Source organism: Onychomys torridus, chromosome 14, assembly GCF_903995425.1.
Source record: "Onychomys torridus chromosome 14, mOncTor1.1, whole genome shotgun sequence".
Lineage (NCBI taxonomy): Eukaryota > Metazoa > Chordata > Mammalia > Rodentia > Cricetidae > Onychomys > Onychomys torridus.
The window spans coordinates 27,794,692-27,817,767 of NC_050456.1; the positions used below are offsets into that span (position 1 = coordinate 27,794,692).

General features: G+C 40.4%; 1 protein-coding gene across 1 annotated transcript in view; it reads right to left on the reverse strand.

The window, feature by feature from the left end:
- The window catches only part of Sec23a (Sec23 homolog A, COPII coat complex component), an 87,865-nt gene that overhangs the window by 51,389 nt on the left and 13,400 nt on the right, over positions 1-23,076 (reverse strand). Inside the window, 7 exon segments of the mRNA XM_036205754.1 lie at positions 1,228-1,381; positions 6,128-6,234; positions 15,962-16,051; positions 16,965-17,045; positions 19,835-19,958; positions 21,781-21,896; positions 22,777-22,935. Coding sequence (XP_036061647.1) covers positions 1,228-1,381; positions 6,128-6,234; positions 15,962-16,051; positions 16,965-17,045; positions 19,835-19,958; positions 21,781-21,896; positions 22,777-22,935 — 831 coding nt within the window.

The window sequence follows — 23,076 nt, forward strand, 5'->3', positions numbered from 1 at the left end:
TTCTGAGAAAAGGCTCAGGAGGCAAGCTATTTCAGAGCACAACTTACTATCCACAAAAGGAAAGCTTACGTGGCTTTCCCAGATAATCCAATAGGTAAAATTACAGTCAGTAAAATACTAGGGCAAATGCAACTTAGGAAATAGAAACACCCCTATTTGAGAGTACATTGCTAGAACTATGGACTCAGCATGATGGACAAGGCTTGAGTATTACCACCAACACAAGAAAGTTTTTTTTTTTTAAAAAAAAAAAAAGACATTTAAAACAGTGCACTGACTCAAAGCACTGGCTCCATGCCACATGATGCTGGGAGGTGTGTGCAATAAACTGGAAATAGCTTTTGTATTCAGATTGGAGCCTCAGGAATGTGTATGGATCTACTGATAGTGACAGTCAAAGAAATTTTTCTGCTATAAATATATCCCGTTGTTTTAAAGAAGCACAAGTAAGATTCTTAATCATTTTTCCCATCTAGAATCAAAGGCCCAAGGAGGACCTGTGCCAGCCTTGGTGGTGACCGTGCTCCATCATGGTGGCTGTCCAAGGTTAAAGCTCATTTGAAAAGACATATTGAATATCACAACCGCGCTTTCTTCACTAAGAGGTGTTGGGAGAAGGGGGTGCTCTTAGGCTCGAGAAATCTAGACAATACTGCAGAAGTAGCTAATTCTAACCAAGCTCACCTGTGACACCTGAGGAAAAGATTAAAGGCAGCTCTCTTGGTAGCTAACAGAGAATTCTCAAACATGTGTTTAAGTTGAAGAAAGAATAAAAAAGTACAGGATAGAGTTAACAAGGTAAAAATGAAATGTTAAGAACTACTTAAGCCCATAGTTCCAGTACGTGAGAGTAAGTTTAAGGCCAGTCTACATAGTGATACTAAACTGAAATTAAAACAGAAAATAGAAGCCAGAGTAAAGACTAATCACACACATGTAGTGATAGGAAGCTCCAGACCAGCCATGGTTATACAGAGACTCTGTCTCAAAACAAAAACAAAATTCATAGAATTAGTAATATAAAATTAATTTCCACACTAACTCTACACCAGCTAAAATAATGGGTAGCATACTTGCCATACATTTTTAAGGAAGTGAGTAGAACACTTCTATTTACTAGTTCATATTTTGAATTAGTTCTGCTTACAGTTCTCCCGCCCACTTTAAAGGACATTTACTACAAAGGAAAGCTGACCAGCTGAGGAAAGCACACTCTCCGCTTCTTACCAGTCGAATGAGTTGTCTGTCCAACCACCTAAGCACATCTGGCCCTTCCTCTGTCTCTGCTCTGTATATTGCCAGTCGGGCCATGAGAATGGCAGCTGCTTCCTGGTCAAAAGATGCAGCAATGTTTTGGATTTGAGTTTGAGCATCTGCCCAGCTAAAGAAATAAGAAAGCACAGACACAGAAATGAATTACATCATAATTCCAGTTACCTACCACACAGAGCTACACTTAGAGAATACAGAATGCCTCCTCAACATTTCAAAATTCTAATACTACACAGATTAATTAGCATTATTAAAACATCACAAATAGCTGTTCATTACACTCATTTTCATAAAAACAAAACCTTAAAATATTTTCTAAAATAACTCTAAAGGAACATCTCCAAACATATTCTTTAAGACATCAAGATATGATAAGCAAATAGAATGGGTCAGGAGGATGGTTCAGTTCATAGAGACACATAGCATAGATACCTACAACCTGAGTTCAAGTACCAGATTCCACAATGTGGCAGGAGAAAACTGACTCTAAGGGCCCTCCTCTGACCTCTATTTTCCTACAGTGACCTGCACATGTGCACACATAAATAACAAATCAAGATCCTTTTTAATGAAATGGCATCTGTGAATGTGTGTATGATGTAGAAATCCTGATGGTGACATCATTCCTAAGAATTCTTTTTACATAAAAAAGTCCATACACATGCACATAAATACATACTATAGGCAGAGAATACCATATACATGTGTATAGACAAATACTAATTTCTATCAGTCTTTATCTTTAACTTTTTGTTGATTCTTTGTGTATTTCATATCATGCACCCCAATCCCACCCATCTCCCTGTCCCTTTGTATCTGTCCTCTGCCCTTGCAACCTACCCCCAAAATAAAAATTTTTTAAAAATGATAAAACACACATACAATCAAACAAAAATCTCATCATGGGAGCTGTAGTGTATCACAGTGAGTCACACAGCACACCCTTTAGTCCAGACATCTTTACTTGCAAATGTTCATTGTAATACAGCATGGATCCGGTTCCAGACCTCTGGCTTCTGCTACACTATCAATACTGGAGCCTCACTGGGACTCCTCCTGAATATCCTGTTGTTGCCCTGTGTCATGGAGATCCTGAAGCTTAGGATCTGCAGGACTGGCCCCCTCTCATGCTCCAGCAGTTCATAGATGGGATGGATGTTGGAGCTGGCCAACTCCTAGCTCTGGCTCTGGGTGGTAGCTGAATTGGTCAGACTTCCAGCTCTCCCACTACCTCACCACCAGGCTGAGCTCTCTAGTGCTGCCCCAGCTAGCTCACTCCATGATGCAGGCAGCGAGGGGTGGGGCCAGTTCTCCCACTCTCATGCCCTCAGGGCCAGCTCACAAGTACCCACACCACCAGGACTACCAGCTCTATTATACTGCCCAGGTGAGGTAAGGGGCCCACTCTCCTGCTCTCCCAATCTCATGACCCCAAGTGCTGCAGCAGGTGAGGGTCAGGGCCAGCTTTCCCACTCTTGTGCTCCCAAGGCCAGCTCTTTGGCCTGCCACAGATGGCAAGTGGGGGGGTCAGGCATCTTTCTCACCCACGCCACTGCATGGCAGGATTAGTCTTTATCTTACTACATAATTCTATGTTGAATTTTATCATATTCAATTTTAGAAAAGCAAAAAATGAAAATACCAAAACAAAGGTTTTATTCTCAACCTTAGAGAATCATTTGATACGCTAGTAAAGAAAACATCAGAATTTTATTCTCATTAGTCTTTAGTTCAATCATCAGTGATAAAAATCCCATAACTAAAACTGCTTTGTATTGCCAGGCAGTGGTGGCACACACCTGTAATCCCAGCACTTGGGAGGCAGAGGCAGGTGGATCTCTGTGAGTTCGAGGCCAGCCTGCCAGAGAATGAGCTCAGTTCCCAGTACCCATATTTAGGGACTCATATTTGCCTGTAATTCCAGCTCCAGTGTGATGCCCTCTTCTTACCTCCACAGATACCTACACTCACATGCACATATCCCCACAGACACACAAGCACACACATAATTCAAATATAAAAATACTTAAAAAATAAACTCCCATATGATCCAGTTAAACCACTCTCAAAGAATCAGTCAGCTCTTAGAGGAGACACCTACACATCTATGTCTACTCTGTATTCTCATCACATTACATTACATTACCAACGTAAGCACCCATTAATGAATGGATGGACAAAGAAAACGTCACACTGAGCACAGTGGTGAAGGCCTATGATCCTAGGACACAGGCTGGGCTTAGTGATTGCATGCCTCTAACCCCAGCCTGATCTACACAGTGAATTCCAGGACAGTCAGGGTGGACAAGGGAGATCACTGCAAACTTCGGACCAGCCTGAGCTACAGAGGGAAAAGGAAAAAGAAGGAAGGGGTAGAAAATGTGGCCTTAGATACACTACAGAGATTTATTCCACTGTAAAGGAGAATGAAAACACACCAGCAAAGTGGGTAACTAGAGAGCCATCGTGTTAATCAAAGTAAGTCAGGCTCATAAAGGCAAGTATTGCATTTCCTTCCATACATACAATTTGGAGGGGTCAGTAACAGGCGACAGTAACGGCAGGACTATCACGGATGAGGAAGGGATTGGGAAAAGGGAGAGCAAGAAAGGAAAACAAGACGGACATGACCAAAGTACATTAGGTCCTAAGGAAACCCAGTACTCTGTACAGATTATATATGCTAATGAGGTGATGGGGTAGGCTGGGAAATGGCTCAGTGGATAAAGTGTTGGCTATGTAATCATAAGGATCTGAGTTCCAATCCCCAGCACCCAAGTGAAAAGCCTGATGCTGAGGCAGACCTGTAACCTAGTGCTAGGAAAGCACAGACAGGCAGATCCCAGGGGCTTGCTGGCCACCGGTCTAGAGCAAACAGCAAGCTCAGGGTGCAGTAACAGACATTTTGCATCGAGCATTAACTAAAATGAAGTGATAGAAAATGACACTTGATGTTGACCTCTGGCTTCCACAACATCATACATGGATGAGTGTACACACACACACACATACACACACTTATATACATACTGGGAAAAAAGATTTAAAAAATAATTAAAGTGAGAATTTCAAGTCTGAGGGGTTGATATTATAAATAATATATTACTCTGTAGGCCCTGCTGGCCTGGAGCTCACCATGTAGCTTATCTTAGTTAAGGTTTTCATTGCTGTGAAAAGAAACCATGACCATGGCAACTGTTAGAAGGAAAACATTTCATTGAGGGTGTTGGCTTACATTTTTATGTGTATTTGTGTGTATGTTAGACCATTTTATGCCTGACAAACCAAGTAAGTACAAATTCGAACATGTGTTTTCAGTGGCCTTTAAACTTCTTGTTTTCATACTAACTCACTTTTATTGTACTTAGTAAAAGCATTTCTTCCAAAGGATGGGAAGAAAAACCACAACTAACCCTTCAACACAGAAAGTTTAAACAGCAGTCTACACCACACCATCATAGTGGATCAAGCCCCTAATACCACCTAATTCACAAAGCAGGAGCTGCATGATGGTATGATAAATGAATTAGAGCATTAATAACACACGGGAAATTATAATTATAACCATCAGCTGAAATGAACTGTCATTAACCATAGCACTATATTATTAAGTATATATGATATATACTTCACATATGTGTATGCATATATAAAAGTATATGTGTACACATATATATGTATATTAGTGACTACTGAATATAATGTTTTATTCTCCCCACAGGGATAAGGTAAATAAAATTTGTTCACTTATTTTTTTTCCTGTTGTTATTAATTTTTATTTAGGAGTGTGTATATGTAAACATGTCTGTGTATGTGTGGGTGGGTGCCTGCAGAGGTTGTAAGAGGGCATTAGATCCCCTGAAACCAGAGTTATAGGCAGTTGTTAGCTGCCCAACACAGATGATAGAAACTGAATTTGGGTTTTTTCCAACAGCAGCAAGTGTTCTTATCTGCTGAGCGATTCCTCCAGCCTGTTGTTTGGGTGTGTGTGTGTGTGTGCATGTGTGTGTGTGTGTGTGTGTGTGTGTGAGAGAGAGAGAGAGAGAGAGAGAGAGAGAGAGAGAGAGAGAGAGAGAGAGAGAGAGAGAGAGAGAGAGAGAGAGAGAGAGAGAGAGTTTCATGTTTGCCAGGCTGGTCTCAAACTCCCTGAGAATGACCTACATCTCCTGATCCTCCTGCCTCTACCTCCCAAGTGCTGGGATTACAAGTGTGTGCCACCATACCTGATCATAATGAACACAATTTAAGTGTGTGAATCAGGAGCACTCGTGTGCATGTGTGGTTGCACATTTGTGAATTAGGATATGGAAGGCAGGGAAGAATCCCAGGTGTCATCCTCAAAGCCAGGCACCTTGTTTTTGAGACAGGATTTCTCACCAGTCTGGAGGTCTCCAAATAGGCTAGGCTAGCAGGAGAGTGAGTCTCAGCAATTCACCTGTCTCCATCTCCCAGAGCTGGGATTACACCTGGGTTCCCCCACATCCAGCTTTTTTCCCATGGGTTCTGGGGATCAATCTCAGGTCCTTATGCTTGCAAGGCAGGCATTTTACCAACTGGGCTATCTTCCCAACCCTGAGGAGTACTTTTTGTTTTGTTATGTTTTCAAGACAGAGTTTCTCTACGCAGCCCTGGCTGTATGAGAAGTACTTTTTTAAAAACTGCTATTACACTTATCATTGACTATTCTACAAAATAAGCTAGGTTTGAAAGAAATAAATCACAAATAAGCCCTTTACTATAAATATTTATTTTCTAGTGAGAAATATCACCCAAATAAGAAACCTAGCTTGAGAATATGACCTACAATAGATTTAATACATAATTAAACCTCTAATAAAATAAAATAAAAACTTACTTCCTAGCAATTGTGGTCACTCTGATGCGTCTCTGCCCACTTGAGTGCTGATACCGGGTCAAAAATTGAACTGCACCTCGTCCTCCTTGAGGAATTAGAGCATTATGCTGTATAAAAATAAAGAAGTAAGAACAAAATCTAAAATCTACTAACAACACAAAGCTAAATCTACTATGGCCATGTCACAGTATCAAGAACTACATATTTTCTAGCACTAAAAAAAGTTTCAGGGCAAGGAAAAGCCCAAGAGCTGGAGAGATGGCTCAGCAGTTAAAAGCACTGGCTGTTCTTCCAGAGGACCCAGGTTCAGTTTCCAGAACCCACATGGCAGCTCACAATCATCCATTACTCCAACTCTAGCCATCTAATGCTCTCTTCTGGACTCTCAGGCACCAGGCACACATGTGGTGCACATGCATACATTCAAGCAAATCATTCACACATATAAAATAAATATAAAATAAAGCCCAGTGTCAGATGCTGTGGTGGTCTGAATGAAGATGGTCCCCACAGGCTCATAGGGTGTGGCACTGTTGGGAGATGTGGCCTTGTTGGAGGAAGCATGTCACTGGAGATTTGAGATTTCTGGAGATGGGCTTTGAGGTTTCTGGAGATGGGCTTTGAGGTTTCTGGAGATGGGCTTTGAGGTTTCTGGAGATGGGCTTTGAGGTTTCTGGTACTCAAGCTAGGCCCAGTGTCACTCTCTCCTCCTGCTATCTGCTAATCCAGATGTAGAACTCTCAGCTACCTCTCCAGAACCATGTCTGCCTGCATGCCACCATGCTTCCCACCATGACAATAATGAACTGTAAGCTGCCCACAATTAAATGTTTTCCTTTATAAGAGTTGCCATAGTCATGGTGTCTGTTCACAGCAATAGAAACCCTAACTAAGACAGAAGTCTTCACTACAGAGCCCAATAAATATGTAAAGAACTGTCAGAACACAGTCCATGAACGAAGCTAAGTGAGAATTCTGAGACCTTGTGAGAAAACAAGACAGAAGTCTTGTAATCTCTGTTCCTCCTTAACTTGGGTTCTTCCTGGAATGTGCTTTGGTGCCCTTCCCACATGTAGGGGATAAGAGTGAATTCATTTAGATTATTCACTACAGCTGGCTATGATTTGTTTATACATCTCTAAGGAAAAACATGTTGTTGCCATGTGCAGCCTGTCCTTGTCATTGTACACTTTACTCAGAGTATAAACTGTCCGATGCTCTGAATAAAGTTGGCTATTGTATGAGACTTTAGTCGGCCTCGTTTTTAGCCCCCCACTCTCCCTGGTTCACAATGCTAACTACAGCAGCAACAAAGAACTAATACTAATCTTCTCAGAGTGGGATTCTTCATATGGAGTGGTTCAACATATGCAAATGAATAAATGATATGATAGTACCATATCAATAAAATGAAAAACAAAAGGCATATGGCGTCACCTCAATAGATGCAGAAAAGGCATTTGGTAAAATTCAGCACTCTTTAATGAGAATGTTAAACACATATATAGAAGAATTCTACTTCAACATAACAAAAGGCCATGCATTGAAAAGGCCACAAATGGCATCACACCTTAGAGGGAAAATGAGCTTCTCTCTCGTGTCTAGAATAAAATAAGGATTCCTATTTTCACCAGTCACCAAACATTGTACTACAAAAAGTCCTAGCCACAAGATCAGGCAAGAGGAAGAAAACAAGAGCATCAGAATTGGAACAGGAAGTCAAACTGTCACTAAAATAACACAACCTGTCTCTCACATAGATCTTTACACATTCACCTAAAAATATTAAAATCATGAAAAAAATACCCTGTTTTTAATGTTGGCAGAGGGAGGAGATGGAGATAAGGCAACGATAAGAGTAAATACTGTGGGTTTTCCTGCGATGCCCCTGACCCCCCGGCTCCTACAATCCCTCCTCCCTCTCCTCAGCAGGACTCCCAAGCATGGTCCAAAAGGCCCAGTGTTTGGCCATGGATCTCTGAATCTGCCTCCATCAGTCACTGCATGAAGGCTCTCCCATTACAACAGGGGTTGTCACCAATCCAATCACAGGGCATAGCCAGTTCATGCTATACATCTACAGCTGTCAGGAGTCTTAGCTGGGGCTTGACTCCCCCTCCCCAAGACCCTCTGCTTCCATCCTACCCTGGGACTCCCATCTGGACCAGAGGTGAGTGCCTGGGGTTGTAGTCAGAGAGGCAACCACCTCTGGGTCCCACCCCTGGGCACCAGCCATCCCCAGAGGACCTACCCAACTTGGCCCCAGTTTCCGACCATTTGGCGAGCACTGTGGGAAGGCTGCCCTTTTCCAAGACAGCAGGCAGACCCTACAGTCTCCACACCTTGCCCCCACACCCATTTGCCTGTGACCCAGCCACTTCCTGAGACTCAGAGACCAGCCCCCAGCTCCCATCCGCCCTGGAACTCCCATCTGGACCAGAGAGACCCTCCGGTGGATACTACAACCTCACCGCCTTGCCCCCACACCCATCTGCCAGAGACCTCCCTCAGCCACTTTTGGAGACCTGGAAACCAGTATCCAGCATTCCATCCTGCCCCAGAACTCCCATCTGGACCAGAGAGCCCCCAGCTACCATCCACCCCAGAACTCCATTCTGGACCAGAGCTTCCATCCTGTCCTGGAACTCCCATCTGGACAAGAGGAGCTCCCATCTGGACAAGATAAGGAGAACCCAGGTACGTCCTGAGACTCAGAGTCCAGCACCCCAGCTCCTATCCAGCCAGCACTTTCATCTAGACCAGAGCTCCCATCCGGCCCAGATCTTCCATCTGGACCAGAGAGAGGCTCCCTAAATCTGTCAGCTCTGTCTAGACCAAGTACACTGATAAGACCAAGAACGAATCCATAAGGAGATGGGCAGACATCAAAGCAGAAGTACATACAACAAAATAAAGAGCAATACAGCATCACCAGAACCTAGCCCTTCTCCAGCAGCTAGACCTGAACATCAGAGAATGGAAGAAGCAGAAGAAAACAACCTTATAAGTAACATCATGAAGAAGCTAGAGCCTTGTATAGAAGAAATCAAAAATAAAGAGGAGGAACAGACAAAACAGAACAAAAAATGGGGAGAATGCTGTAAAAAACTAGAGGAAAGGACAAATGAAGCAGAAGAAAACAATAAGTCCCTGAAAGAAAATCATGAAAAAGCAACACAACAGACGAGGGAAACACTCCAAGACCTGAAGAAGGAAATAGAAAAAATGAAGAAGACACTAGCAGAAGGAATGCTGGAAATAGAAAATCTAAGTAAACAAACAGGAACTTCAGAGGCAAGTATAACCAACAGAATGCAAGAGATGGAAAAGAGGATTTCTGGTGTTGAAGATACGGTAGAAGAAATAGATTCATCAGTCAAAGGAAACACTAAAACCAACAAAGTCATGACCCAAAATGTCCAAGAAATTTGGGACACCATGAAAAGACCAAACCTACGAATAATAGGGATAGAGGAAGGAGAAGAATACCAACTCAAAGGCACAGAAAATATATTTAACAAGATCATAGAAGAAAAATTTCCCAACTTAAAGAAGGAAATGCCTATGAAGATACAAGAAGCCTATAGAACACCAAACAGACTAGACCCCCAAAAAAAGTCCCCTCGCCACATAATAATTAAACAACTAAACATACAGAATAAAGAAAGAATATTAAGAGCAGCAAAGGAAAAAAGGCCAAGTGACTTATAAAGGGAAACCCATCAGAATAACACCTGATTTCTCAATGGAAACATTGAAAGCCAAAAGGACCTGGACAGATATAATGAGACACTAAGAGACCATGGATGCCAGCCTAGACTAATATACCCAGCAAAACTATCAATCATCATAGATGGAGTGAACAAGAACTTCCAAGACAAAACCAGATTTAAACAATACTTATCCACAAACCCAGCCCTACAGAAAGCACTAGAAGGAAAATTCCAACCTAAGGAAGTCAGATACACCCATGAAAACACAGGCAATAGATAACACCACAGCAGTAAACCCCAAAGAAGAGAAGTACACACACACTACCACCAAAAAATAAAAAGAATAACAGGAACAAATAATCACTGGTCATTAATATCCCTTAATATCAATGGACTTAATTCACCTATAAAAAGACACAGACTAACAGAATGGATACAAAAACAGGATCCATCTTTCTGCTGCATATAAGAAACACACCTCAAATTCAAAGATAGACACCTCCTAAGAATAAAAGGCTGGGAAAAGACTTTCCAATCAAATGGTCTTAAGAAGCAAGCTAGTGTAGTCATCCTAATATCCAGCAAAATAGACTTCAAGCTAAAATCAATCAAAAGAGATGATGAAGGACATTACATACTCATCACAGGAAAGATCCACCAAGATGAAGTCTCAATTCTGAACACTTATGCCCCAAACACAAGGGCACCCACATATGTAAAAGAAACATTACTAAAGCTTAAATCACATATAAAACCACACACATTAATAGTGGGAGACTTCAACCCCCCACTTTCACCTCTGGACAGATCGGTCAAAGTGAAACTTAACAGAGAAATAATGATCTTAACTGATGTTATGGCTCAAATGGACTTAACGATATCTACAGAACATTCCACCCAAACAAAAAAGAATATAACTTCTTCTCAGCACCCCATGGAACCTTCTCTAAAGTCGACCACATACTTGGCCACAAAGCAAATCTCAACAGATACAAAACAATTGGAATAACCTCCTGTGTTCTATCAGACCACCATGGTTTAAAGTTAGATTTCAACAACAACAACAACAACAAAAACTACAGAAATCCTACAATGTCATGGAAACTGAATAATGCTCAACTGAATCACCAATGGGTTAAGGAAGAAATAAAAAAAAGAAATTAAAGACTTCCTAGAGCTCAATGAAAATGAATACACCACATGAATACAGCCAAACTTACAGGACACTATGAAAGCAGTGCTAAGAGGGAAATTCATATCACTAAATGCCCACATTAAAAAAAAAAAAAAAAACTGGAGAAATCTCACGCTAGTGACATGACAGCACACCTGAAAGCCCTTTAACAGGAAGAAGCAAAGTCTCCCAGGAGGAACAGACACCAGGAAATTATCAAATTGAGAGCTGAAATCAATAAACTAGAAATAAAGAGAACAATACAAAGGATTAGTGAAACAAAGAATTGGTTCTTTCAGAAGATCAACAACATTGACAAGCCCTTATCCAAACTAACCAAAAGACAGAGAGAGAGCATCCAAATTAACAAAATCAGAAATGAAAAGGGGGACATAACAACAGACAATGACAAAATCCAGAGAATTGTCAGGTCATACTTCAAAAACCTCTATTCCACAAAACTGGAAAATCTAAAAGAAATGGATAATTTTCTGGATAGGTACCACATACCTAAGTTAAATCAAGACCAGATAAACCATTTAAATAGTCCAATAACCCCTAAGGAAATAGAATCAGTCATTAAAAGTCTCCCAACCAAAAAAAGCCCTGGACCTGAGGGTTTCACTGCAGAATTCTACCAGATCTTCAAAGAAGACTTAATACCAATACTCTTTAAATTGTTCCACACAATAGAAGCAGAAGGAATATTATTAAACTCTTTCTATGAGGCTACAATTACCCTGATTCCTAAACCAAACAAAGATGCAACAAAGAAAGAGAACTACAGACCGATCTCCCTCATGAATATTGATGCAAAAATACTCAATAAAATACTGGCAAACAGACTCCAAGAACACATCAAAACAATTATCCACCATGATCAAGTAGGCTTCATCCCAGGGATGCAAGGGTGGTTCAACATATGAAAGTCCGTCAATGTAACACACCATATAAACAAACTAAAAAAAAAAAAAAAAAAAAACACATGATCATCTCACTAGAGGCAGAAAAGGCATTTGACAAAATCCAACACCCCTTCATGATAAAGGTCTTGGATGGATCAGGAATACAGGGAACATACCTAAACATAATAAAGGCAATCTACAGCAAGCCAACAGCCAACATCAAATTAAATGGAGAGAAACTCAAAGCAATACCACTAAAATCAGGAACAAGGCAAGCTGTCCCCTCTCCCCATACTTATTCAATATAGTACTTGAAGTTCTAGCCAGAACTATAAGACAACATAAAGAGATTAAGGGGATACAAATTGGAAAGGAAGAAGTCAAGCTTTCCCTATTTGCAGATGACATGATAATATACATGAGTGACCCCAAAAATTCAACCAAGGAACTGATACAGCTTATAAAAACCTTCAGCAACATAGCAGGATACAAGATCAACTCAAAAAAATCAGTAGCCCTCCTATATACAATAGACAAACAGGCTGAGAAGGAAATCAGAGATACATCACCCTTTACAATAGCCACAAATGATATAAAATACCTTGGGGTTACTCTAACTAAGCACGTGAAGGACCTATATGACAAGAACTTTAAGTCCCTGAAAAAAGAAATTGAAGAAGATGTCAGAAAATGGAAAGATTTCCCATGCTCTTGGATAGGCAGGGTTAACAAGGTAAAAATGGCGATCTTACCAAAAGCAATCTACAGATTCAATGCAATCCCCATCAAATTACCAACACAATTCTTCACAGATCTGTAAAGAATAATACTCAACTTCATATGGAAAAACAAAAACCCAGGATAGTCAAAAGAATCCTGTACAATAAAACAACCTCTGGAGGCATCACAATCCCCGACCTCAAGCTCTACTATAGAGCTACTGTAATAAAAACAGCTTGGTAATGGCATAAAAACTGACATGTAGACCAATGGAATTGAATTTAAGACCCTGACATTAACCCACATACCTATGAACATATAATTTTTGACAATGAAGCCAAAAAGGTACAATGGAAAAAAGAAAGCATCTTCAACAAATGGTGTTGGCATAACTGGATGTCAATGTGAAGAAAGCTTCAAATAGATCCATATCTGTCACCATGCACAAAACTTAAGTCCAAGTGGATCAAAGACCTCAACATAAATCCAGTTATTCTGAACCTGATAGAAGAGAAAGTAGGAAGTAGTCTTGAACGCATTGGCACCGGAGATCACTTTCTAATTATAACACCAGTAGCACAGACACTGAGAGAAACAATCAATCAATGGGACCTGTTGAAACTGAGAAGCTTTTGTAGAGCAAAGGACACGGTCAACAAGACAAAGTGACATCCTACAGAATGGAAAAGGTCTTCACCAACCCCACATCTGACAGAGGGCTGATATCCAGAATATATAAAGAACTCAAGAAATTAGACATCAAAATGCCCAACAGTCCAATTAAGAAATGGGCTATAGAACTAAACAGAGAATTCTCCACAGAGGAAGTTCAAATGGCTGAAAGACATTTAAGGTATTGCTCAACATCCCTAATTATCCGGGAAAGGCAAATCAAAATGACTCTGAGATACCACCTTACACCTGTCAGAGTGGCTAAGATCAAAAACACAGAAGACAGCTTATGCTGGAGAGGATGTGGAGCAAGGGGAACTCTTCTCCACTGCTGGTGGGAATGCAAGCTTGTATAGCCACTTTGAAAATCAATATGGCACTCCCTTAGAAAATTGGGAATCCATCTCCCCCAAGACCCAGCTGTAGCACTCTTGGGCATATACCCAAGGAATGCTCAATCATACCACAAGGGCATTTGCTAAGCTATGTTCATATCAGCATTGTTTGTAATAGCCAGAACCTGGAAACAACCTAGATGCCCTTCAACTGAAGACTGGATAAAGAAAATATGGTACATATACACAATGGAGTACTACTCAGCAGAGAAAAACAATGACATCATGAGGTTTGCAGGCAAATGGATGGATCTAGAAAAAATCATCCTGAGTGAGGTAACCCAGACTCAGAAGGACAAACATGGTATGTACTCACTCATAGTAGGATACTAGATGTAAAACAAAGATGACTAGACTGCTACACAACTCCAGGGAGGCTACCTAGAAAACGGGGCCCTAGGAAGGACACAGGGATTGCCCAATGACAGAGAAATGGATGATATCTACATGAACAACATGGATGACAGTGGGAGTAATGAAGGGCAAGGTTTGAGGGAAAGAAAGCTTAGGGAAGCAGGAGATCCCAGCTGGATCAAGAACAGAAAGGGAGAACAAGGAATAACAGACCATGATAAATGATGGCCACATGAGAACAGGAATAGGCAGAGTGCTGGGGAGGTCCCCAAAAATCCACAATCATACATCCTCTGTAGACTGCTGGCAATGGTTGAAAGAAAGCCTGATCTGACCTAGTCTGGTGATCAGATAGCCAAACACCCTAACAGTCATGCTGGAACTCTCATCCAATAAATGATGGAAGTGGATGCAGAGATCCTCAGCCAGGCCCCAGGTGGAGCTCCAGGAGTCCAATTGTCAAGAAAGAGGAGGGACTATAAGATCATGAATTGTTGAGACCAAGATTGGAGAGGCACAGGAACAAATAGCCAAATGAATGGAAGCACATGAATTATGAACCAAAGGCTGTGGAGCCCCCAGCTGTGGGACCCTGATCAGGCCCTCTGGATTAGTGAGACAATTGAATAGCTTGAACTGTTTGGGAGGCATCCCAGCTGTGGGACCAGGACCTGTCCTTAGTGCATGAGCTGGCTGTTTGGAACCTTGGGCTTACACAGGGACACATGCTCAGCCTGGAAGGAGGGGACAGGACCTGCCTGTACTGAATCCACCAGGTTTAAATGAGTCCCCAGGGGTGCCTTGATCCTGGAGGACATGGGAATGGAGGGGAGGGGTGGAAGTTGGAGTGGTTGTGGGAGGGGGGAGGACAGGGGAACCCATGGCTGACGTGTAAAATTAAAACACAAATATAATAAAAAACAATAAAAATAAAAGAGAGTTCCAGAACAGCCAGAGCTGTTACACAGAGATACCATGGCTCAAGAAACAAAACAAAACCAAAACCAAAACCAAAAAAAGTAAATACTGCTCTTGCAGAGGACTCAAGTTTGATTTCAGAACCCACACTAGATGGGCTTACAACCACCTAGAACTACAGCTCCAGGAGATCTGATGTCTCTGACTTCTGTGGCCTCTTGCACACATGGGCATATAACCTCACACATACACATAATTTTAAAACAATTTCTAGGAAAAAAAAATGTGTTTCCACATTCCTGTAATCCCAACACTTGAAAGGCAGAGGATCAGAAGACGTTCAAGCCATCAACGCCTACACAGGGAATTCAAGGCATCCTGGCTACATAAGACTCTAGCTTAAAAAAAAAAAAAAATCTGTAACACTGTCATGCAACTATACCAAACTCTTTGAAATGGAAATCAAGGGCTAGGCATAGAGGGGGAGAAAGGGAAGGTGGAAGGGAGGGAGGTAAGGAGGGAGATGAGGAGAGGAAGAGGAAATAATCTCATTTACAACAGTGAAAAAAATACCAATTTTAAATCCAAACAAGGATAAAAGAAATCAAATAAATGGAAAGATGTCTTTGTTCATTGACAGGAAAATCAGTATTGTTAAAATATCCACACTGTCCCAATTTAATTCATTGCCAACTATCCAAATACCAATGACATGGTTTGCAGAACTAGAAAATAAATCCTCCGATTCATATGAAAGATTCAGTTCTAAGTTTAGTGTTTGTTTACCTTTCAGTATTAAAAAGCAGGCAATCAGCCAGACAGGGTGGAACATGCTTTTAACCCAGCACTTGGGAGGCAGAGACAGGCAGAGCACTAAGAATTTGAGGCCAGTCTAGTCTACATAGTGAGTTCCAGAGAGCCAGAGCTACATACTCTGTCTCAAAATACCAAAAGCATGTTTTTTAAAATGTAAGTAGTCATACCTGATTAACAACTTCAAAATACAAGGCTAAGGTTGTAGTGGGACTGAGTCCACATATCTTCCACTGACAAGTCCCACCTGTTCCAATCTCCTATAAAAAAAAAAAAAAGAAGAAGAAGAAGACAGGGTGCTTGAAAGCTAAAGAACATTATTTGTTCATTTATAGGAAGAAGAAAAGCAGGAATAAGCCTCCAATAAGAAAAAACACACAGCTTTCAGATTTATTCAATAAATCTTAAGAGCTTAAAATTTTTAACACCATATCACAAACACATAATTAAATACAATTAAGCATTTTACATGACAAAAGCATTAAGATTATTAAATGGATTGCTAAGTAAATTAAAGGGATACAAGGATTTTTGAAGCATGCACTATTTAACAAGTGATTAACCAGAAACATTACCTTTCCACCCAACTTCCCTATCTGTGTCAAGGGATCCTATACATAGGCATGTATGACTAGATCCTCTACATCAGAATTATAAGCATCCTAAACGCCAAGAAAATTCAGACACAGATCTTTACCACACAAACTACATATAAACTGATTTTTTGCTTTGTCATTTTTGAAAGCTGATTGTCTATCTTGTGCTGTCTTATCATCCCATCTACAACTACAGGACTGTAATTTTGGAATGCATTACAGTCTTTCAACAGGCAGAGAAAAAGAAAGGAGTTGAAACCTAAATCTCTCTGATTTGGTTGTTCTGTTGTTAATTATGATGACAAATGCCACTTAAAATTAATTTTGGCTTTCAGAAACCTGAAATTGTCCAGGTCATGAGAATGTATTCAAGAGCACACTAAGACAAGGAATAGCTTAGCCATACAGAACAGAGACCGGTGGCAGTGTATGTGAAAGGACAACCACACACGGAAGTGAACGACAGAAGCTCAACCACATACAACAGCTGAAAAGGAAAATCACAGGCTTCCATGACAGGCCTGTTTTTCTGCTAGCCTAGAAATTAACTGTGTTTTTTAGAACAAACGTTACTCACGTTTTCAGACACGCAGGATCCTTTAGCGTTAAGAGACACACAGGGTCCAATAGCTCCTGAAATCTTTATTTCCCTTGAGGTCTGTAAATAAGAACTTGGTACATTTGGTACCCTCAAGGGTAAAGTTAGGGCTCCAAAGATGACTGATCAGATAAAGGTAATTGCCACCAACCCTGACCACCTGAGTTTGAATCCCAGAAACCACATGGGTAGGAAGAAAGAACCAACTCTTCAAAGTTGCCCTCGGACCTCCATACAGGCATCCTAGCATGACCATGTGCACACACACACACACATACACACACACACACACACACACACACACACACACACACACATTAATAAACATAACAAAAATTTTAATAATTTGTTTATAAGTGTTTAAGAATATAAGACATTCTTCCATATTTAAAACTAGAAAGTCAGTGAAGACCCAGATATGTTGGGGGACATCTTTAATTTCAGCACCTGGAGGGAAAGACAGGTAGGTGGATCTATGTGAGGCTGACGCCAACCTGGCCTATGTAGGAAGTTCTAGGACAGCCAGGGCTACACAGAAAAATCCTGTCTCAAAAACAAGGCAATGAAAATATTCTAAAATTTAAAAATAATTAACCATTAGGCTCTAATTTAGTTCCAGTCTTCTATTTCTACCAACCATAGGAGGACTCCATGTGGGAATCTGACCATGATTTCAAAGTCTAGCCATGTCCTAAATTCAAACTGCATACATCAAACTCCTGGGCTTCATCTATTGCTTCTCCACAGAAAATTCTGTCTGTAAGATTGATCTCTTTTTTAATTATCTCATGTGTGGGAATGTTTTGCCTGTATGTATATCTACACATCATGTACATGTCTAGTGCCCACAGAGACAAGGCAGCACTGGATGGCTGGACAAGAGTTACAGGCAGTTATGAGCTGATACTGGGAATCAAATTTGAGTCCTCTGGAAGAACAGCCAGTGCTCTTAACCACTGAGCCGTCTCTCTAGCCCCAAGAATGGTCTCTTCTCAGTTTCTCCTGCTACCAAATGTAAGCTATTACATCGTCTTGTAACTAAAAATTAGAAAACGCTGGGACTGTCGCTCAGTGACAGAGCACTGGCTTAGCACTGAAAAGGCCCTTAGGTTCAATTCCCAAGACTGGAGAAAAAAGAAACCTACTTTGCTGGGCATGGCGGCACATGCCATGAATTCTAACACTGGGATACAGTCAGGTGGAGCTCTATGGAATGGAAGCCAAGCTGGCATACATAGTGAGTTCCAAGTGAGGCAGGCCATACAGTGAAATGTGGTTCTTCATTAACCCTCAAATGACAGATACATGTATCTCCAATCTACAGGCAGCTCACATAATTAATACTGTGGTTCTAACATTTCAACACAGAGGATCCACTCTCACCAGGCATTCTTCCCAAACATCTCGTGTTGATGCTCATCTCCATGATTCTCCTCAGTTGGGGCTACTGAATAACTTTCATTTCCCTCTCATCTTTCAGAAAATAATATTAGCCACACTCCCCTGGTGTTTTATTTTGTGTTTTGAGACTCAGGGTTTCTCTGTATAGCCCTGGCAGGCCTCAAACTCAGAGATTACCCCTGCCTCTGCCTCTGAGGGCTGGAATTAAAGGCGTGAGTCACTACACCCAGCTCTCCCTTCTCTTAACTTTGTACACCACTTTGTTTCCTACTCTCCCTGCATTTGATCATGTACATTAGCTTAGTCTCTCTCTCAAGATGAAGTTTCCCTAATAACAAAACCTCCACCTTACAGATCCAATCACATCTCCACAATTTCCTACCATCATGCTGATTACATGGTCAGAAATATTTAATGAAAATCAAAATCAGGGTGTTTTCAATATACATGTAATTAACACAAAGCCTTCCAAGTGTTTTAAGTCAATATTTGAAATTCATAATGGAATTTTACATACCACCAACACTAATCACAAAACTAAAGACTAATTTCCTCTCTAGTTAGACCATTTCTACCATTATAAAAACTAACATATAGCCGGACAGTGGTGGTGCATGCCTTTAATCCCAGGACTGCGGAGGCAGAGGCAGGTGGATCTCTGAGTTCAAGACCAGACTGGTCTACAGAGTGAGTTCCAGGACAGCTAGGGCAACACAGAGAATCCCGGTCTCAAAAAACAAAAAACAAAAAACAAAAAAAAAAGAAGACAAAAAAAAAGATACCCCCTGACCCCCCACCACACACACACACACACACACACACACACACACACACACACAATAATAATAATAATAATAATAATAATAATAATAATAATAAACAAAATGCTGGGCATGTTGTTGCATGTCTTTAATCCTAGCCTTCGGGAGATAGAGGCAGGTGAATCTCTTCATTTGAGACCAGCCTGGTCTACAAAGCAAGTTCAAGGACATCCAGGGCTACACAGAGAATCTCTGCCTCAAAAAATCAAGACAAATAAATAAACAAAAAAACTAACACATAAATTTAGTATAAAAATAAGTATAATGTGTAGTGCCAGGCCTAATAGAACACACGTGCATCACAGCACCTGGGAAGCTGACACAGGTGGGAAAGGAGTTAGAAGACAAACTGATGAGACCTAATCTCTAAAAAATGAAAATATATGTGCAATATATGTAACTTTACTTACATAACTCTTCTTTTCTAACCATTATTCAGAATGATCCCAGTCTCATGTACGTTTAATAACAATACCTTTTTCTGGGAAACAAAATCTCTAATCCAAGGTCAAAAGTAACCATTATTTTTAAAGTACATCTGAATTTGACTAATGTTTTAAAGTTATCTTTAAGCCTACAAGGTTCTCACTTGATAACATATCACACATGTCAAATTTGGATTCTCACCTTTATTTCTAAGGTGCCACCAAAGCCCATTTTAAACTGTCCGTGTATATCTTTGGTGAATACTCTTTGAAAAGTTTGCTTGAATAAGGAAGTGTTGAAAGAGTCACCCATTACCATGTATCCTCTGCACAAGAAAAAGGCAAACACAACATACACAACACAATTAAATGGGCTCATGTATTACCAGAAAAAAATAATTAGACTATGTACCAATAGTAAAGACATTCCCCCAAAACAAATGTAATTAACCCCATTTCTATTAATAATCCATTTAAAATATAATTACATTTATTTATGTTATGTCTATGGGTATGCACACAACACAGTGTGGGTGTGACAGTCTGAGAAGAACTTCCAGGTACCAGTTCTCTCCTTCCACCATGTGGGTCCCAAGTATCCACCTCAGGGCCTCAGGCTTGCCATCAGAGCTTTCACCCACTGAGCCGTTAACTGGCCCAGATTTTCTCCTTTCACACGCATCATCTAAGATTATCCGTGTTGAAAAATACTTGATAATGCATCATGCATAAATGACTGCTCCTTTTCTTAGTATATATCCACAAAAGGTTGTCTATACTTCTACTTCTCAAAGTGTGGTCCTCGGTCCAGCAACGTTAACACCAACAACAACCCCATCTCAAACATACTAAAGAGCACTGGTTATTTCACAAGAAACCCAAGGTTTTGTACAAGTTAATCCCCGAGAAGCTCTTGTCCATATCAGCTTTTTCCAACTCTCTCCTCCTGTTGTCTTTCTAACTCACTCTAGGTCAACTTTCCTTGTTTTTAGTAAGATTCTCAATGGCCTTGACAATGCTGAACTACGTGATCTCCACCCTGCATTATTTTGTATCTGTAATGTTTAGCACAGATGACCATGGCCTTTACCTTCTAGTATTTTTCCCCACTGAGCTCCTAGTTGTTTGCATTTCCCTAGGTATATGTCTAAGAGAATACTGAATAAAGCTGTACCCCTACCTCACTTTTCTCAGCAATAAACAGAAACATTGGCACATCGTAAATGTGCATAAACTTAAAATGCACGCTGAATAAAAGAAGCCCGTGGTGGGCTGGACAGATGGTTGAGTGGTCAAGAGCACTGGTTTCTCTTGCAGAAGATCCCAGTTCAGTTCCCAGCACCTACAAGGTGGCTCATAACCTCTGTAACTCCAGTTCCAGGGGATCCAACTCTCTGTTCTAACCTCCTTGGGCACCAGGCCTACATACAGCACACATACATACATAGGCAAAACATTCATAAACACATTTTTTAAAGAAGCCAATGGGAAACACCACTTATTGCTCCACTTACATGAAACATTCGGAAAGGCGAGTAGTGTCGCCTAGGGCAAGAGGACGGGGTGAGAAAGGAGGGAAGAATGGAGGGTAACAAGTAACAGGCAGAGTCTGGCCAGGGTCAGACAACGCTCTACATTCAACCCCAGTAATGGCCATTAACTTGTGAACACACTAAAGCCTCATGGAACATCTTAAATGGATACATTTCATGATGTGCTGCTGTGGAATATTACTTTAACTAGGAAAGCTGTGTTACATTTGTTTATGCTCCAGAATATTACTTCAACTGTGTAAAGGTGTGTTACATTTGTTTATGCTGCATTCGTTTAATTGTGAAAAGAAAATTGTGCTAGTGTGCCTTGCCTGCCTAAGGCACCTGATAAAGAATTGAATAGCCAATAGCTAGGTAGAGAAAGGATAGGCAGGGCTGGCAGGAGAGAGAATAAATAGAGGAGAAATCTAGGCTCAGGAGAAGAGAGAAGAAGAAGGAGAGAACAAAGGGAAAGGAGAGACACACAACCAGCCGAGGCCAGCCAGGCAGGCAGCTGCCAGACAGACAGACACAGAAGAAGCAGGAAAAGTGTCGTTTCCCACGCTGTCAGTGTGGTTCCCACTGTAAGCAGTCGTTATAGATATGACATACGTACCCAGTAAGGTTAGGGCAGCACTTCATCTCCAGGAGACCCGTCTGATCTAGTGCACATGCGTAGATATCAATAACATGCCCAGTCGTAGCAGCTCGATTAGCCAGTGCTTCAAAATGCTACGGAAGATTTTAATAAAATCAAATATATAACTTGACTGTCCCAGAAATCTTTATCCTATTAACAGATAAAGTAATTTAAGAGTAAAAGAATATCTCATAATTTACAGATCATTTTGTCTCATTTAATTTCCTTCAGTTTCATAAAAATGATTAAATTACTACTAAAAGTCTGACTTCCAGCTAGACATGTGGCAGATGACAGAAATTCCATCACTGAGGAGGCTCCAAAAGAAGCATTATGTATTGCATTATATAGAAAGATTCTGTCCCGAATAAATAAATGAATAAGTAAAGTCTAATATTTTAAAATTCTTAGACTTAAAAACCATTATTTTTAGATATGTTCCTAAGTGAAACAAAACTAAAGAGAGGTATATATTCTCTTCTTCAACACAAACACAAAAATAAAACCCAAGAGAACACAAAACTCTTTTTCCCTAGCTAAATCCACAGGCAAGTAACATATACATCTGAAAAGAGAAAAAAAAAAAAAAGAAGATAAGCCAATCTAAAGCATTTTTTTTGCAGCTTTAACAAAAAAATAAAATTTCTGAGCTCAAATGAGAAACTCATTAGCAGATAAAAGCACTCACAGTGTCAAAAATATGACATCAATTATTGTCAAAAATATAACAATGACTACCACAAACTATCAACCAGTACAGCAAAATTAAAGTAAAAGTCTGAATTGAAAATAGCAACAATAACAATAATAATAATAATAATAATAATAATAATAATAATGGCATCAACAAGCAGAAACAATACAAAGATTCAAGAATCACCATTAGTGAAATATACCTTTGCAAACCACCCCATAAAATGTAAAGTTACAAAAATAGAAAACAATCACAAGAAAACACTGAATAAAAATTACCTTAGTTCCCTTTTTAACATATTTGGCATTATCCTTTTCAATGTCATGCCAGGATCTTATTGGAGTCTTTAATTCATCTCCAACCACCATTCCAGGCCCCTGGGTAGCAGGACCACCAATGAACATCATGATCCGAGCACCCGTGTTGGGGAAAGTACACTATTGGGGGAAAAGAACTCGTTCAAAACATGTGAAGGATAACCAAAAGCAGGTATATACACTCCTGTCTCAAATAAATAAATTCCCAGCACCACATGGCGGCTCACAACTCCAGAGTACATGGCACCCTCTTCTGTCTTC